Here is an 18,538-nt window from a genome sequence, read left to right as displayed (position 1 = left end):
AATTACGTGACTGAAGTGGATAATGCTAGTACCAAACAAAGCTAATGAATAAATTAAATAAGCAGTACGCTATCGTTTAGCTACCTAGAGTGTAAGCATTTGCTTTTGTATATACTTTGTTTTGGGGTGAGTACCTACCATCCCTGATTCCAAGCTGTTCTGCATTCACATGCCACAATCGATCTTTAAATTTTGTGTCACTGGACCATTTTGCATGTAAGTTGGCTCTGAGTGGTCAAAAACTTTTGACGGATGCAAAAAATGTAGAAAACTGTTGCTGTTCCGAGAAGTTTAACAAAGGTTTCCGAGTCGGTGTGTAAACATAAGTGACACAAAAGTAAGTTGTATATATTTTTTAACGTACTAAAATTTCAGTCAAAAAATACGGACTTGGTGTGCAAAGGTCTGAAGGAGGGTTTTCTATCCTCAGTCCAACTCCTCCAAAATCCTCAGTCAGAGCTGGAGATAAAAAAAGGACAAGTCAGATTTCAAGTAAAGTATTGTTGCCTAGCAACAGCATTGAAAACCCAGCGGTGTCTATGTTTTTTTTTTTTTACTTTCTGTTTGTCCTCATACACACTCTGTAACTGTACCCAGCAATGAGTAGAAGAGGACAAAACATAGTGAAATGTTCTTTATCTCGTTTGGTGCATTGTGGCTAATGGCGCCACGTGATGTTTTGTGGGAAACGTTGTCTCTAATACCATTACAGGAGAAATTCACCAGTACATTTAGTAGTCAGCCTTGGACTGAAACATTGAGCCAATTCATTTTAATGATGTTTAAATGTTGTGCCAGGGAGGGCTGGCTTTTTAGTCCAGATGCTGTTTAGTCCAGCTGTTTGTTTTTCTCTCTAAATGGATGCTGTGGCGTCTGGGGATTTGTGGGGAGGAACAGTGCAAATGGACTGACCTTTGACCCTTTGTTCCACTGAATAAATGGTAGATTACTGGGTGGTTGATTTGCTCCCTGTCATATAATCTGGCACTCTGATGCCATCTAGTGACGTGTTCCTTACACACGCTTATGAGGTTAAGAATGCATGCATCTTTTCCCCAGCACTTTGATAGACATAATTACACTGATCTGCACACAGGAGCATGACGAACAGCTGCTGTGTTTGTGTATGTTTATTTTTAACACTATGAATGACACTGAAACTGACTTTGTGTAAATATATTTATTCCACATTTCTTGTGACAGTGGAGAGACAGTGAGAGCACATTTCACTCTGCCCCTCACAACTCTAGTACAAAAAGCTTCTTCCCCTTGCAGGGGTGAACGAACACACAGAAAATACAGCACTGTGGACAGTCACGATATTCCTAATGAGGCTAAAACGCTTGCCTATGTGGGAGTGACCAGCTGCCTCTTTGAGTCTCCTGTCCATGCAGCTTGTGAGCTAATCAGATGGATAATGATGTGGAGTAAAGTGGAGGTTGACTCAGGCAAAGTTTTTCTTGAGGAAGTTGATGAGTTCGTTGGTGGAGGAGTCGTGGGAGTGGACCTCTGCGGTGTCCTTGAGCTCGGCCTCGATCTTCTTGGCGAGCTGTTTGCCCAGTTCGACTCTGACAGTGCAGAGGAGAAGGAGAGGAGACACAAACAGAAGAGCGAAGATGGGTTCAGTGATGTGAAGAAGAACATGTGAAGGGTTTAATTTTAAAAAAAAACAGACAATTCCTGCAATGTTAACTGAGAGGTTTTTTGATCACTTTGTAATGGTAGGTCCCAATTTTACCCAAAATGCTCATTTTAGAGCTGACCTCCAAGTAAAAGGGCAGGGTTGAACCAAAATACACAATTACTACAAGTCACTGATTTCAGCAATTATTATTGACTCATTAAGGGGGGCACATTATGCCTGTTTTTAAGTTCAAACTTGTATTTTGGGTTTTTAATTGAACATGTTTACATGCTTTTATGTTCAAAAAACATTTGTCTGTTTGAATATTCCTGTATTCACACTCTGGCTGAAATGCTCAGTTTTAGCACCTGTCTCTTTAAGACCCCTTCCCATCAAAGCCCTCTCTGCTCTGATTGGTCAGCATTTCCGGGTTTTCCGCATCTGCACTCTTGGCATCTCAGCACTGACATTGCAGCCAGGGAATAACTGTTGTGGCACTGTAGCGGCACTTTTGACATATTTATAGTATAGTTGTGACATCCCAACCGTACAGAAGTCCTGACAGCTTGTTTAAAGACAATTTCCAAATACAGGCTGTGTGCATTTCTCTGTGGATTGAGCATTTTGATACTTTCACAGCATTCATAGAGCATCTCCACCTGCTTTATAATAAAAGAAGACATAGGAATCTTACTTTTTATGATATGGGACCTTTAACATCCCATAACCAAGACTCCATGTTTTTATGGCTGCAGTGCACTGCCACTGAACTGGGGTTACAAAATTGGAACTACAATGCGTAGTGTAATGTGTATAGTAAAAACTCACCCCCACTGGTCAAAACTGTTGATCTCCCACATTACACCCTGAATGAAGATCTTGTGCTCATACATTGCTGAAAAAACAGGAATAAAGAATCATCATTATCACAACAACAATGAAATAATTAAAGAAATAACTCCAGAGGGTTCAGAGGTAACACCAGGAAGCTGTGAAACTGTCATAAACTATAATAACACAAATAGTAAAACTAACTGTGGCTGTCAACATTCTCATTACTATGGCACTCTCAGTATGTGTGCATTAGTTTAAATATACAGATGTGTTTATGTAAATGTGTAAATTATATGTATATATAATGTGTACAGGTGTGTTTTATAGTATTTCAGACAAAACAAGCCTTGAGCTATAATAGATCCAAATAAACAAAACAAAGTTACCTGTATTGTCACTAACTATTACTACTATATACTATTTCATTTAAGAGCTTAATTTTGGGATAACCAGTGGCTGTAAGTCACAAGAAATATTGTTTACTCTCACCTATAAGTGCTCCAAGTGTGTATGGGCTCAGTTTCTTGAAGATGATTGAGTTGGTTGGTCTGTTTCCTTGGAATACCTGTGTTAAACAAGTAGAAATATTTCACAATATAGTCCACTTCTTGCATGCCATCATCAGAAATGCTCTAAATAAGGTTTTTGATAGCTATGCTTATTCATGGTCACTGGGGGGCACTACCTACCATGCTTCCTCACTCTAGTCCTGCATTTCTGCGTCCTTTGTGTCAAGCATGATTCATTTTGCCTCCACTCAAAATCAGGTTTAAGTTTGTCGTCATTGTTATCAGAGCTCATAATCAGTCAGTTTTTTCTTGATTTGACTTACTTTGTGTGGCAGGATTTTCTCCAGAGCTTCTCCACTCAGCCCACTGGCCTCCAGCTCCTTCTTGGCCTCCTCTGTGGTCTTACCTTTCATCAGAGCTTCTGTCTGGGCCAGGAAGTTGGCCAGCAGGATCTAAAGCCCCATAACACACACACACACACACACACCACACACACACACACACACACACACACACACACACACACACACACACACACACACACACACACACACACACACACACACACACACACACACACACACACACACACACACACACACACACACACACACACACACACACACACACACACACACACACACACACACACACACACACACACACACACAGAAAAAACATACATATTCAGTTACAGCCTTTTCAGATGGCTCTTGTGGTGGAAGACCTTTAAAGATGATCTCTCAAAAATATTGCTCAGGTTTGCAATAAATACACAAACAATGCAACGATAGCTTAGTTCACAGTTTCACAATTTGGGTATTTTTTGCCTTCTGTGACATAGTTTAGGGAATGTGAAAATCTTGAATTTATGCTGTGAATAAATAAAGCCCTATAAAACTAATATAAATTGCTTACAACGTCCGGGCTTCAACCGATAGTTGATTACACAAACTTCCCTACAACAAAGAAACAAAAAACACAATTTATTTTATATAGGTATTAAATAAGGGGAGGAACTTTGTGTCAGCGTACATACTTCCGAACACACTACTGTTTTTTTCGCCATTCAATGCACTGCTTTATTCTAACAGTTCTGAGATAACACTGATACCTTGTGGTGCAGGTTGTCTCTGATCGGATGCTGTGACTGAGCTGGGATCAGGAAGTCAGAAGGCACCATGCGTGTTCCTGAGTTGGACACATTTGGACTGCATTAGTGGAACAATTATACACACAAGTAAGCCACAAACTCATGGCATGAGGCTAACCAGTTAGCACTGTGAGCAATAAAGAAATCTAGGTACGCTGACTGACTATCACCCACATGTTGCTGTGATTAAATGATGGTCTCTGTGATGTTACCTTGATGGATGAGCTGGTAGAAGGCATGCTGTCCATTGGTTCCTGGCTCTCCCCACACTATTGGCCCAGTGTGATAGTTTACACGTGCTCCATGGTTAGTGATGTACTTTCCATTTGACTCCATGTCACCCTAGAAAATAAACACTTATTACTGTTACAATTAAGGCAGACATAGTGTTGCTCTGTCTGCTATTTTTAATTTATTAATACTATGCTTTTAAATATTAATATTAATATTACTAAACAATATAAAATTCCACTTCATCTTCTTTTGGAAGCTCTCGCAAAGACCTGTGAGGCCTGCGGTATTGTGGGGGCAGACCTGTTGGAAGTAGGCAGTGAAGCGGTGCATGTACTGGTCGTAGGGCAGCATGGCGTGGGTCTCTGCGTGGAAGAAGTTGATGTACCAGATGCCCAGCAGAGCCAGCAGCACGGGAGCGTTCTTATCCAGAGGAGCGGTGCGGAAGTGGTTGTCCTGCAACAGAAGGAGGGAGGGATGCCTATTTACATCTGTGAGGTTTGTATCTTTTTTCCAAAAAGGCTCAGATATTTTTTCTACTCTAGAGAGGTGGAGAACTGAAGGTGATGGAGGACTACCTACCATCCAATGAGCTCCTGAAAGAAGCTTTTCATAGTTGTCGTAGCCTGATGAGGAGAGATGTGACAGAAAGGTTTACTGACTGAAAATACTATCGATTAAACAGTTGAACTGATTGTTTTCAGTTTGACGCTCCACCAGCAAGATAAAGTCATATTCATTTACTAAAAACACTGTGTGGTTTTATGAATGGAAATGTTGTTCAGAAAGACTGGCCACCATTTTGGTCCAGACTTATAATATCCAAACAGGCTGTGGCTCAGGAGGTAGAGCCCACCGTCCTCCACAAAGTCTGCAAGTTGAAGTGTCCTTGGGTGAGACACTGAACCCCAAATTGCTCCTGATGTTCGGTGTATGAATGTGCATCTGAACAATTAGATCAGATCCTGAATCCTGATGAGGTAGCACCTGCTCATCATTACGGTGGTTAAAATGGCTGACAATATCCCTGTTTAACATCAGCATTGTAGATCAAAGTGTTTGTTTGGTCTAGTTGTGTCCAAGATGCAACCTTGGGGAATGAAAATTAAATAATGTGGAGGCACCAAAAACTGCCGCTTGAATGGTCACCTCAAGGCCGGCTCAAAAAGCAGGTCAATCCCCATAGACCCCCATGTTTAAATGCAGAATAAACATGTTTACAGCCTGGTACAAAAAAATCGGTTTTGGTCTCTTCAGCTTATTTCCCCATTCATGACACATTTTTAAAATTATGTATAATTAAGGGCATGGCCACTTTAAATGATAGACTGTGGGCTTCATTCAGCCCACCTCACGCCACCTCTTTGCCCATTTTTGGATTAGCCGGAAGTCAGAGGAAGTCAGGCACTGCCAAGATGGGGACAAACCTGAGCCGCCCACATTGAGCTTCCTTTTGACTCTTTAGAAACCTATGGTGGATGGAGACTAGGTCCATGTTTTATACAGTCTATGGTTATGTCACTGTAGAACCCTTTGAAATGAGAGGGGTGATATGTACACGGTGTCTTTTTTTGATAATACTGGCAACAAAGTCAGAAATGTTCAAATTTAAAACAAAGTTGCTTTAAATATTTACGTTTTGTGTTGCTGTAAAAAAAATGCAAAAATGTGTTTTTACTGTACATACCAATGTGCAGGGCAATGGCCATTCCAATTGCAGACCACAGGGAGAAACGACCACCAACCCACTAAAAAAGAAAAGAAAGTGACTGAAAATGACCGAATGACTGAAAATATAACCATGCCTTGTTCAAAACTCCTTTGCAAAATGCAGGGCTTTAATAAAAGAGAAACCCACAACAGAAGATGCTGGTAACTACAGGAGGAACATTAATGTCATTTATCCTAATCCTAACTACCTGTACACCCAGGACAGAAATGTTTGTATCTTTAATAAGCATTAACATAAGGAAACACAGTTCACTCAGCAATTTATCATTTGCCCTTTGATCTCTTGCATAACACATTTTTTTTCTCTCTCTGTGGGACAGAAAATACTGTACTCTGTACATGCGATGAGTGTTAAAAACTGGCAGCCATTTTTTCTATTAAGGGCATATTATACAGTAGCTGTTGCCCTTTAAATACCAACAATGTAACTAAAGGCAGCTGCCTGACCTTTGATGCAACCCAGCCTTTACGGTAACCTCTGCAAGAGAGAAGGTCGCTACCAATAATAACTGAGTCTGAAGAGAGAGGCTTCTGATTACCCAGCAGCTGCTGACTAGAGCGTTTGTCCCACCTACTTCACAGGTCAAAAGCCTAGTGTATTTATAGCCGCTGCCTTCAGCCCCAATCACAGTCTGGATGAAGACAGCAAATTCTGTACACAGTCTACTTTATTGCTAAAAGAGCACTCACATCCCAGAACTCAAACATGTTCTCTGTGTCGATGCCAAAGTCCTTCACTTTGGGCTGAAGGAGAGACAGAGAAAAGAAGGACCGTTAGAATCAGATGTCTGGACAGAGAGAGAGAAGGTTTAACCTGTAAAAGAATGTTTTGTGACTTACTCCGTTTGTGGAAAGGGCCACAAAGTGCTTGGCAACAGCAGCTTTCTGTTGAAACAGAGCGGATATAATTGAAGGATATCGATCTGCCAACTACCAAACTTCTGCTGTTGTCTGAAGCCGCTGCATACTCACATCTTTGGCATGTTCAAGGAACCATGCTTTGGCTGACTCAGCGTTGGTTATGGTCTCTTGGGTGGTGAAAGTCTATAAAAGGAGAATTAAATTAAATACATAGATAACCAAATAATAATGAATAATGAAATTAAAACATATGGTAAATCATGCATCTGCCTGCAATCGAGGTACTGGAGAGTTTGAGTACAAAATGACACAACACACACCAGAAAAAAAAATAAAGCATCTCACCATCTGTTTATCTGCTAAGATATTTACCACTAAATATGGAGTAAAAAACTATTTTAGAGGAACTGTTAATCTTTTATCTGTTCCTGGAAAGAGCGTTTCATGGTGTGCAGCACAACCAGATTAATCTGCTTGCGTAAAATCTTAATTTACCTTGGATGCAATGATGAAGAGGGTTGTCTCAGCATTCAGCTGTGCCAGGGTTTTGGCGATGTGCGTTCCATCAATATTTGACACAAACCACACACGCGGTCCACCCTTTGAGTAATTTTTCAGGGCCTCAGTCACCATCAGGGGTCCCTGCAAGTAAAATCAATTCAAGATCAAAGTTAGATAAAACTAGAGCGAATGTGTTTGACTGTAAAAGGATGGAGCAGTAAAAGCTGTCAGCCACTGAGATTTGGCAATAAAATGCATTAACATTTTCAAAAAAAATGGACTCACAAGGTCGGATCCTCCGATGCCAACATTGACAACATCTGTGATGGCCTTTCCTGTGAAGCCCTTCCACTCACCACTGCGAACTCTCTACAACAGACAAACACACTCATTGTAAACATGAACCAGATTTCTCTACAAAGTGCTGGTAAGTGCATTAAATCTTCATGAGCAGGATTGTTAAACTCATACTGTGAAATGTGCAAACGCCAGTGCGACAAAGTTTTGTGATTTGGCATTTTGCTGTTGATGCACTTCACTCACGTGACAGAAGCCCTTCATCTTCTCAAGAACTTTGTTGACGTCTGGCATCACATCCTTGCCATTAACCATGATCGGAGTGTTGGAGCGGTTCCTCAGAGCCACATGGAGCACAGCGCGGCCCTTCATATCCACAGCACCAGGAAACAAAACACACACTTAGCGTTCAGTCCCGTTGACTGCTTATACTGTTGGTGATCAAAGAGTTAAATAATATTCAGCTGTTGCATTCACTGTATTCAGTGTTTATTTTTAAAGAAGCCAAAAACTTATGTGCAGGAGTTATTGTGTCACACGGTGTAAGTGTTGTGTCAGTGGCTGTTTCACCCCACCAGGATAAATGTCAAGAGGGAAACACTGCCTTAAGTCAAGTTACAGATGACATGTGGTCAACAATGAGCACCTCAGTGAAGTTGATCTTCTCTCCAGTGAACATCTTCTCTCTGGCGGCTTCGATGCCTCTTGACTTGGCCTGAAAAAGACAATAAATGTTAATAATAATTATAATAATAACGAAAGCAATGCATTTTATTTATATAATGCTTGCCATAGTTCTCAAAGACACTTGACATGAGTCTAAAATTGCAGGGAACGAAACTAAAGCTTTCTTTGGGGTATTTGTTTCCCTGGATATGCACTCACGTGGTCCCTCTTCATGAGTTAAAGATTATCATATAAAACAACACAGTGAAAATATATAACATTGCGCTGCAATATTGATGGATTTAGTGGAAAAGTAGAGCTGGACATCAGCAGCGTAGCGGTGCAAGTGGAAACCATGATAGCTTATAATGTTAAAGGGGAAGCATGTAGAGGATGAACAGGAGAGGACCAAGCACTGAAACCTGGGGGACACCTTGGGACAGAGGAGCGGGAGAGAAGATGCAGTTGTTGATTCAAGGAGGTAGAGAAGAATGGGGTTGTTGATGATGTCAAAAGCAGCAGTGAGGTTAAGGAGGACGATAATGTTGAGGTGTCCAGAGTCTATTGCATGGTGATTGAAATGGATTCTTCAGTCAATACATCTTACATGTGTAAATAAATAGACACATATATTGTCTCAAGATGAAGACTGTATCAGATATATGGACCCCCACTTACAGCTGGTGAAAAGACTTCCACCTTACAGCTGCTGAACATCAGCTCTTGGTCCAATTAAGGGGAGATAATAAGCAAATTCACTTTAGCATTTAAAAAAACAAAGGATAATTTGAATGTAAATGAATTTACCAGATCAACCAACATCTTCATGACTTCATCAGTGACAAGATTCTTGGAGTAATCCAGAAGAATGTCTCCATCTTCAGTTTTCATACGAAGGCTGTCCAAACACAGAGAACATCAGTGACCAGAACAGCAGAGATTGTGACCTACAAATATAATATCCATCAAACCGGAATCTGTGGTCAAGTCGTGGTTTGACGTCTAGTTTTCAGTATTACATAATGACGCTGCAGAGTTGACTGCCAACAGATTATTAACTGCCAAAATCTTACTAATTTATGTACAAACAAAATATCTGCATCCTGTTCAGTGATGCTGTGCATACTGCATTTTTACACAATAAAGCCAGTTCTAATAGAATACATACCTGAGCTTGTTGAATCTCTCCTTGTCAGCCTCAAACATATGCCTCATGTTGAGGTTAAGTGCGTGGGCTGTGTACCAGTCCTGCAGCTTTTGGAAGTTGGGGTCCTGTGTGAGTCCCATGATGTCCAGAAGGGCTTCCTGTGCTCCGCTGTGCTCAATCAAACGGGCTGAGTGGCACCGGGCAGGTCAGAGGGAAAGCTTTTTGAAGGGTGCTCAGACCAGATCCGCATTTGCCCCTCCCACAAGAGACACACTATAGTCATGTCACACCTCCACACTGTCCTGCAGGGTTACAGTGCATGTTGATAGGGGAGCAACTCAGTGGCATGTAGTTCACACGGTACAGACTGTATGGCAGTTCAGCCTACTGTTGAACTCATTGTAAATCCTTCTGTCTATATTAGAAATAGTCATTGCACAAGACATTAACACTCACATTACAGGCAACATTGCATACATTCATTTATATAACAGTCAACCCTAGAACAAGTTATAAATGATTACTTATTGAATACACATAAAGTCTTCAAACTTATTTTTATTATTTTTTCATTTTGTGATTACATTCAGATAATCTCATTAAAGTAAAAATATACATTTAAAGTTATTTATATATATATATATATATATATACACACACACACACACACACACACACACACACACACACACACACACACACACACACACACACACACACACACACACACACACACACACACACACACACATATATATATACATATAGGTACAGGTATAGGTACAGGTATATATGGTATATACGGTATACTGTGTATATATACAAGTATATATATATACCTGTATATATATTATAACAATAATTTAATGTCTGTCATAATGATCTGGTCAAACACACAAAATGGTAGAAGATCAATGTTTATTGGATATCAACGTTATGCTTGTGTACCGTATAAATGAGCCCCAGACAAAAACAACCAACTGTTGTATCCAGCAGCAATGTGTGGACCTCAACGCCCCCAAGTGAGCGTTTTTAAAAGTGCGGAGTGTTCGAGTTCGAGTGTAATGTTCTGTATCAAACGTTAGAGGGCGAGAAAAGCTTAGTATGTAGCTAGAACACATGATTCCTTTTTGTATAGGAATAGTCAGGGTGGTAAATCAAAATGACAAGAACAACAGCAAGATATTTCACCAAATATGAATATCACAAAGAGATTATCTGAATGGAATACTTTCTGAAAAGTATCTTATGTTGTAAAAGCATGTTTCTAATGTAGGCAGCTTGTATATTCCACAGGGATTTACAACGAGCGCAAGGGGAAAGATTTTTTTCCAAAATATGTGAAACTGTCTGTGAGTAATTCTCACACTCCTTCTTATTGTTAAGATGTGTGTGTGTGTGTGTGTTGCGGGAGTTAGAGCCGTTTGAATTTCTGGAATTGCTTTTTAATTTCAAAATAAAGGTAAAGTGTTATACAGTCTATGAGTGGAAGACCCTGGAAAAAATCACAACGAATGGTTGGTTAGGGTAATCATTATGACTAAGTACTTCAATATGCCTTCGTGGCACTAGACGCTTAAATAGATGCACTGTTATTTTCCTTTCAGTAATTATTATGTTAATCAATGCGAAAATGGCCAGATAATAATACTTATAATTTATATTTTTTAATAACCAAGGCACTTCAACAAAAACCTTTATTTTGTGAAAAAAAAACAGTGAGCAAAATTATAGAACACTTTCAGATCCCTCCCAGTTATTGGTGTTAATCTGACACTTGGTGACAACTGACTTCATTGTTGGACACACCCTATTTATCTGTCAGCTCTCCCGGTTACTGTCAAAGAAACCCTGAGACAGCAGGTTGTCCAGATTAAGGCCAAAGGGACGACCCTCTCAGTCATCAGAGTGAGGTTGGGTGTTCCAAGCCTGTGAGTTCAAGAATATTGAAACTTTACAAGGACACAGATTCATTAATGTCCGTCAAAAAGGCCGGTCGTCCATGTAAAACAAGTGCACAAGAGGACAGGAATATGAGAAGACTCTCAATGGGGAATCGGTTCAACACTGAAGCTGGAGTTGCTCACCAGACAACTGAACAGGGAAAGGATCTGTCTCGGCACACAGTGTCTCATCGTTTAAAAACACTTTGGACTGAAAGTCCACTTTGCAGTGACCAAACCTCTCATCAGCAGAGAGACTAAAAAGGCTAGACTTGCTATTGCTAAGGAGCATGTTGTGTGGACAGAGGTGAACTGGTCCAGAATGACTTCAGTGATGAGAGTACATTCAATTTTTTTGTCTTTTATGGGAAAAATTGTTTTCGGCGCAGGACTGGGGAAAGACTAAACCCAAAGTGTAAAGAAGTCAGTTTGAAGAAGGAAGTGTAATGGTTTGGGGGATGTTTTCTGCAGCAGGAGTTGGGCCTCTTGTACAGCTTCATGTCAGGGTGAATGCAAATGTTTATGTAAACCTCCTTCAGCAACATGCAATACCTTCACTGCAATTGTCTCCCTATCAGCTGCAACTTTCATGCAAGACAATGTCCCCTGTCACACTGCAAAACAGGTTAAACAGTTCCTTGAAGCTAAGAATAGTTAAACAATGAGAGCACAGTTCAGATCTAAACCCCATAGAGAATCTCTGGTTAAATCTTGGCTAAGAAACCCACTACAGTTAGTGAACCGTGGAAGAGTCAGACTGAGTCAGAATGGACCAAGATCAAACCAGAGCAGTGTGAGAAACTAATGATGTTCTGTGGGCGCAGATCCTATTCTTGATTAATCCTATGGCCCGAAGAAAACATTTTTATAATCTTCTCCTCTGACACAATGGTTACAGCTCTCTTATTTTGCTCATTGCCCCCCCCCCCCCCCCCCCCCACAAAATACAGGTTTTTGTGGAAGTGCCTTGGTTATTTAAAAAAACATGTACAGCGGTGGTATAGCCACAGCGGATATTCTGTCAAATTCTGAACTTCTCTGTTTTGTGTACATACATACTCAAAATGGTAAAACAGCAAAACATGACAAGTACAGCAATAAAGAAAAAGCAAACAAAATGCATGTGTAAAAACCGTAACACTGTAGGCCAGATGAGTAAACCAGTAGGCACATCCTTGATAAAGATAAACTAAAGGATGACCAGAGAAAGTATTAGGCTACACCGGGCTACAGCTACGCACAATACTCTGCATTTAGCCTTAATATGTGCAACAGTTTTATTGTGAAGGTATTCCCGGAAGTGTTTGTTTGTATTGCTGTGTTCTTAACGGCAACACACACACACACACACACATACACACAGACAGGGGATTCGCTGTCAGGAGGGTGGATGCCTAGAGATGGTGAGCGATGTGGTGATTAATTTTACATGTACTAACATTGTTCTCGTGTTTTACGGGAGCGGTTTGGTTTCTCCTGGGCCGTGGTGGTACTGACTGTCGTCGGCCTGTATTGGAGCACCAATGGGCCGCTTTACATTTGCTGCTTTCTTTCCACCAGCGGTTACAATCGTGTCGCAGAGAGCTAGCTGCGGCGCTAACGTTAGCTCGCAAAGCTTTGTAGCTAGCCCGCTTAGAACCGATGGAACACTGGTGCGTCCATTATCGGACATGCCTGAGTCGGAGGTGCATATTTTCATTTTTGTTCTCATAATTTAAATATTAAACCGCCATAACCATGTTTTAAAAAATGGCTGAAAATGCACGCGATGTTTTGTGCATGTATGAGCTCATTTGTTGGTATACAGACCCGAATTGATGTCTGCAGATGAAGCGCAGAAGTAGGCTAACGAAGGAGGAGCGGTCGGCGGTGTCGTTTTTTCCCCCTGTTTTCACCGCCACTGGTTTGTATCTGTGGGCGACGATCCAGATTTGATCGTGGCAACGCAGGTAACGTTTAGCCGGAGTAGTGAGTTAACGAGCTGTAGCGTTAGCAGCGACCTAGTTAGACTGCATGTCCGATAACGGACTCGGGCGTTTGTTGGTGGTAACGTTAAGTTATGGCTGCAGTCGGTCATCGCCCACCGCACAAACAGGAATGTAGGTTAACTGCAGCCGACAAAGGCGTGATTTGCAGCTCGCTTGGTCGTGTAACTTGCTGTTTGTGTGAGATTGGACTGACAATATTAATATGCTCCGGGAAAAGTGCACTAGCTTGTTGGCTAAAAAGCGAGTGTTTGGTTCTGTGTGCCCGTTGGACGAGTGTCAAAGTGGGGAATGCATCTACCGTCACTGTATGTTTCCGTGTCACTCGCTTTTCTTACGCTTTAGTGTGTTGATGCACTGATGCCGCGGAAGCCTTTCCGGCGACTCTGCATTTAGGGCGTAAAAAGGCCGTATTAATAGCTGCGACATAGTGTTCCCATGGCTTGGGCCATGTCATCCCGGAGAGTTTCGATGAAACCGGCTAACTGCGCTTGCGGGTATTCTGTTACACCTTCCTGCTAAATAGTGATCGGGGTTTAAAATAATCCCTTAGCAAGTCCAACACTATCCAGCTAGTTTTCTGCCTCATTGAAGTTTCAGTATTAAGTAACAAACAGTGTTTAGCTGTTCCATTAATATTCAAGTGTTAGTCGTACTGTGTTTGATCAACAGGGACTACTACAGAGGTGTTGCAATCGTATCTTATGCATTACACAGAAAAATGTACATACATAGTGAGTACATGTTTTGGGTCATGCAACACAATTTCTAGGAACTATGTGTTTTATAAATTTATATCTACTTCTGGTAAATAATTCTGCTCTGTCAATACCGGTAACTTACACAACCACAGTGATGTGGTAATGTGGCTTTATATAGTCTCTACAGTAGAGGGGATATCTGCAATTGTATTACTAAGTAACGTTGCCCAACTTCTCCGGTGGAGTGTGTGTGCACCTACAGTCCAGCCAGGGGTCTGTGTTTTGACAACATGTGGAAAGTGTTTCCTGTTTTGGTTGTTGGAGCGCAAAATTAAAGTAGTAGTAGCCATTTAGTTGCCCATAGGATTTGATCAAATAAAACAAGGAGATTGCTCCTGATCACAGTCAACTGGTCAGTGGGTGTCTGTGCTTTGGATGTCTGGAGTAAAAGCTGCAAAGTCTGTCATAAAGCAGCCAATCTGCTCACTGGTGGAGTCTTAAAGTTGGCTTTCACTGTCACTATATCATCCATGTTCTACGGGGGGATGCTTTTTATAAACAGAATTGGAAAATAAAATTTAACTTGTTTTAGTTTATTAAAAACATAGTTGGTGGTTGGTACGTTGGTAACAGTGTTGATAATTATGACTAAAAAGTTAGGACCTTTCTAAACTTTGAATCATGTATAAAAATGTTTGTGTTATTTTCAGTTATGAAGATCATATGGATTTCATGTTGAATGGGTGCCCAGTATAGTTAGTCAGACTTAAAGGGAAGGAGACATTCATGTTAAGGTCATTGCCTTCCTTTTGTTGAGTTTTTCCAGACTCTTACAGCTTTCACTGAAACAACCCTGAAACTTGGTGTTGACATCTGCCACAGCTGTGTCACTACAGAGATACGTGCTTTGCTCTGCAAAATTCCTGTCTGTGTTTAAACTCATTCTTTTCTATTGCTTATTCAACTGTGTGCCTGAATGGTAATCATCGCAGTTAGTGGACTAGTTAGTGGACAGCTAGGACTCCTGTTTTTCTCTCCCTCTTCATTGTTTGTATTTGTCAACATGTGATATGTTCAGGAGTGACATTTTTCCCTAGTCTAACTTTGAATCCGGATGCATGTGTGAGGAAGTCGACATACAGTCACAAGATTACTGTTTGCGCTTGCCTCGGGTGGAGTACAGGCCTGGCCTGTGCGTTACAGAGACTGTCTCCACAGACCTGAATGTTATTTCCTTCAACAAAGGAGCGTTTATCTTGATGCAAAGTTTTTTTTGAAATACAGACAAATTTTAAGAAGAAGAAGAAGAAGTCTCTGCTCGGGCAATGGGTGAGTTAACCAAGGCCCTAGTATTATTAGAACCTGAAAACCTGAGAACCTGTCTGTGGCCACGCGCTATTTTATCACTGACGTTTGAAAAAGCTGCCTTCCTCAGGATGATATCAAAGGAACAACAGGTGTTACGAAATGGAAGCTAAATGCTGCCTTTGGTCGGTGGCTTCCACTACACACCACCTTACAGAAATATTCCTAGTTATTCATGGCTTGGTTAAATCTGGACGATATGGCCAAAATCTTCTATCCAGATATAGATAATTTCATATCACGATAACAATATATATCACAAATATAGCATGTTTTCTGGTAATTCAATAAATAAATAAATAATCTATGTGAAATAATCAAACAGCATAGCCTAGTTCTGTATACTGATGTGTGGATTAAATACAAATGCAGTTTTTTGTGGCACTGATTCTTTGTTATTTGAAGATTTTGGGACACTTAATCAACGTTAACATATTGCACTAAAATTCATGACAAAGAATGGATGAAGATGCATATTAAATACATGCACCCCTGTAGGAGTATATTTTTCAAATTAGATATCATTACAGTGTTCATAGTTACATGAATATCCAAAGACTGACCAACACAAATAGGAATGTTCTGGGACAGTTATGCTACACTGTCCACCTCTGGCGTAAGATTTAAAAGCAATGGATGGTTTTGATACAGTTCCATCTTCTTGTGTTAGACAATATCCACCTACAACAAGTTTAGCTGGGCCATGCATCAGAGAGATTCAGGCTTGTTTGAGTTTGTATTGTGTGACAGGATTTTCATTTGGATGCACAAAACTAACAACAATATTTGCACTGGTGTGTGGCAGGGGGCGGAGGTCTGCTTTTTCTGTAACAGGATTTCTGAGTTTTCAGCTCTGCATCTGGTCCTCTGCTGTTTCATCTACTGCTTGGTTAGCACCACTTATTTTGTGCACCTGAATGAAAAAAGCTATTTTCTTGGCAGAATTGAGGAAGATGCGGGTTCTCATCCAGAGGGGGACTGGCAGGGTTTGCAGCATGGGAAATCTCTCCCGTGTCTCCTGGGAAACCAATTTAGCCTTAGTTTGTGGTCAGCTATTTGCCCCTCAGTCAAATGTTCTCACTGAGATGCATGAATGCTCTTGCACTAGAGATGATCACATAAAACAAGAATCAAAGCTCTCACATAGTGTGATACTTATCTTTATTAATCCCTGCAGGAAATATCTTGCTTTTCCACCAAGAGTCAGGGTCTGCGACAACAGTAAATAATGGAGCTGATTGAGATGTGATCTGTTGTTCAAGGGCACTTGAACCACGGTCCAATTTAAAAGTATGGTTCCTTACTCCACCACCTTCCATTCTATTCTTATCATATAATTATATACATGTAGTAAAGGAGACCTTTCTTTATCTTTGTGCGTGCATGTGTGTGACAGAGACCAAGACTGAATTTTTGACTATGGCACCCCTATATCCTGTCTGATTGTGCTTAAACTGGAAGAATAAATTCTTACTCTTATCCTGGCTAAAAATACAGCATCCTGGTCGCTGGCATGCAGTGCAACCTGCAACCTCAGTATAGCCTGCTCAATATAGGCTGAGGGAAGCATTTTCATCCCCACAGGTTGCCACCAGCCTCTCATGAATGGAACTGACATCAGCGCCTTTCATCACAGTTCGCACATATTGAAACCCACCAGTTAGGCTCACTAAACAAACACTAATGTACGCTATTATTCTGGCAAGGATGTCTGAGCCAATTCTGTTTGCATCAGTTGAATACTGAAAGGCATGTATACGCTGTGCAAAGGCTCTATTAGATACAATCAGATGGGAATTATTATTTATTATCTTATTATGATGTGAAATGTATGTTTCAGACCTGTGGGGCCCTCAAGTATGTCCTTTGTTAGAGTGATGAGACTGCTATTCTTATTGGACCCATAAACTACATACAATGTCTGTCATGACAGTATAGGTTAACCTAATATTATCCAGTCTATTCACCAACAGTATTAGCCCCTTAACTGATATGAGTATTAGGTTTTGTCCTAACCTTCTCAATAGTGCAAAGTTTTACTACTGCTTTGAGAAGTGAAGAATAATCTGCCAAAAAATACAGTCCAGCAGTATTTGCTAGAATTTCACAGAAAGTGTAAATGCACAACCTTTTATAATAACTAAGTATCAAAGTAAATGTATTTTTAGTCCCGGACCCTCTGAACAAAAATGGGACCAAAACGGGATTAGTTGTGGGAACAAGACCAGATATTACCCTCAAACCACCAAAACCTGCAGCTGCCTACAAAATAATTCCAGGAGAAACACTATACTGATGGCAGAAAATCTATCCCTGCAGTTAATATCAAATAGTAGCCAAGGCCTTTATTTTTCTCGTTTCACAAAGTCATGCAGCTGCATGTGCGAGTGTTTTTTTTTTTTTTCCTGTGTGCTGGTATGAAGAGACCTGGGCCTGCCACAATACTCGCCTTGTGTTCTGTGGGCAAGAGGAGCCTGGCTCAGCTCCTGTCACACAGTTGCTCACGGCACTTGTCCTGTCATTTGGACTGACCTCCTCGACCTGTCTGCTGATTCTCAGACTTTACTGTAGCTTATCTACTCTGTGGAATGTCTCCGGTGAAGCTCTCCTATCAAATATACAGTTTTACTCTACAAACTCAATTACACTTTACTATACATTTATATATATATTTTTATTTGTACGAAATAGCACAATATTTTGAGGAGTATGTATGGTCGTTTTTTCTAACTTCCTTTTTTGTTCTCATTTGAACCCACATTAAGAGGGTTCTGGGGAAATGCATTCCTTTGCTTCATTAGCAACAGATGTAGGGGAGGACATTTTTTTGTTCTTTGAGCTGAACCTTTTGGAGTGTCTAAAAACAGTGCGGTGTGGACCGTAGGGCAGCTGTTTTGCCCATGGAGGCTGAAATAGACTTCATGAGAGAGCTAATGTTGGGCCTGTGGCTGGAGCGTCAGAGGGCCCGTGTTTGCCTCACAGTTGCATGT

General features: G+C 40.8%; 2 protein-coding genes across 2 annotated transcripts in view; one reads left to right on the top strand and one right to left on the bottom strand.

Moving 5' to 3' along the window:
- Nucleotides 1–1,165: 1,165 nt before the first annotated feature.
- Nucleotides 1,166–9,758, bottom strand: gpib (glucose-6-phosphate isomerase b). The gene is made up of 18 exons (XM_083939986.1): nt 9,576–9,758; nt 9,215–9,305; nt 8,388–8,456; nt 7,988–8,107; nt 7,730–7,813; nt 7,439–7,585; nt 7,055–7,126; nt 6,923–6,967; nt 6,773–6,826; nt 6,039–6,099; nt 4,934–4,977; nt 4,655–4,807; nt 4,333–4,462; nt 4,082–4,158; nt 3,291–3,419; nt 2,948–3,023; nt 2,453–2,519; nt 1,166–1,568 (listed from the first exon to the last, which is right to left on the bottom strand). The coding sequence occupies exons 1-18, from the start codon at nt 9,692–9,694 to the stop codon at nt 1,445–1,447; spliced, it is 1,662 nt and encodes a 553-aa protein (XP_083796112.1). The 5' UTR covers nt 9,695–9,758; the 3' UTR covers nt 1,166–1,444.
- A 3,104-nt stretch (nt 9,759–12,862) lies between these two features.
- The window catches only part of garre1 (granule associated Rac and RHOG effector 1), a 32,490-nt gene continuing 26,814 nt past the window's right edge, over nt 12,863–18,538 (top strand). The window contains exon 1 of the mRNA XM_083913881.1: nt 12,863–12,900. The gene's annotated coding sequence lies outside the window, so the exon portion shown is untranslated. The remainder of the gene's footprint in view (nt 12,901–18,538) is intronic.

The sequence above is a fragment of the Echiichthys vipera genome, assembly GCF_963691815.1.
Source record: "Echiichthys vipera genome assembly, chromosome: 1".
Classification (NCBI taxonomy): domain Eukaryota; kingdom Metazoa; phylum Chordata; class Actinopteri; order Perciformes; family Trachinidae; genus Echiichthys; species Echiichthys vipera.
This window is presented reverse-complemented; position numbering and strand designations above follow the sequence as displayed.

What these genes read in the sequence shown, in the direction of transcription:
- gpib (XM_083939986.1), bottom strand. Translation starts at nt 9,694, where the DNA reads ATGGGACTCACACAGGACCCCAACTTCCAAAAGCTGCAGGACTGGTAC. An exon ending in TGAAGATGTTGGTTGATCTG is followed by an intron (nt 8,457 to 9,214) that starts GTAAATTCATTT and finishes TGTCTTTTTCAG; the next exon opens with GCCAAGTCAAGAGGCATCGA. An exon ending in TTTCAGGAGCTCATTGGATG is followed by an intron (nt 4,808 to 4,933) that starts GTAGGTAGTCCT and finishes CTTCTGTTGCAG; the next exon opens with GACAACCACTTCCGCACCGC.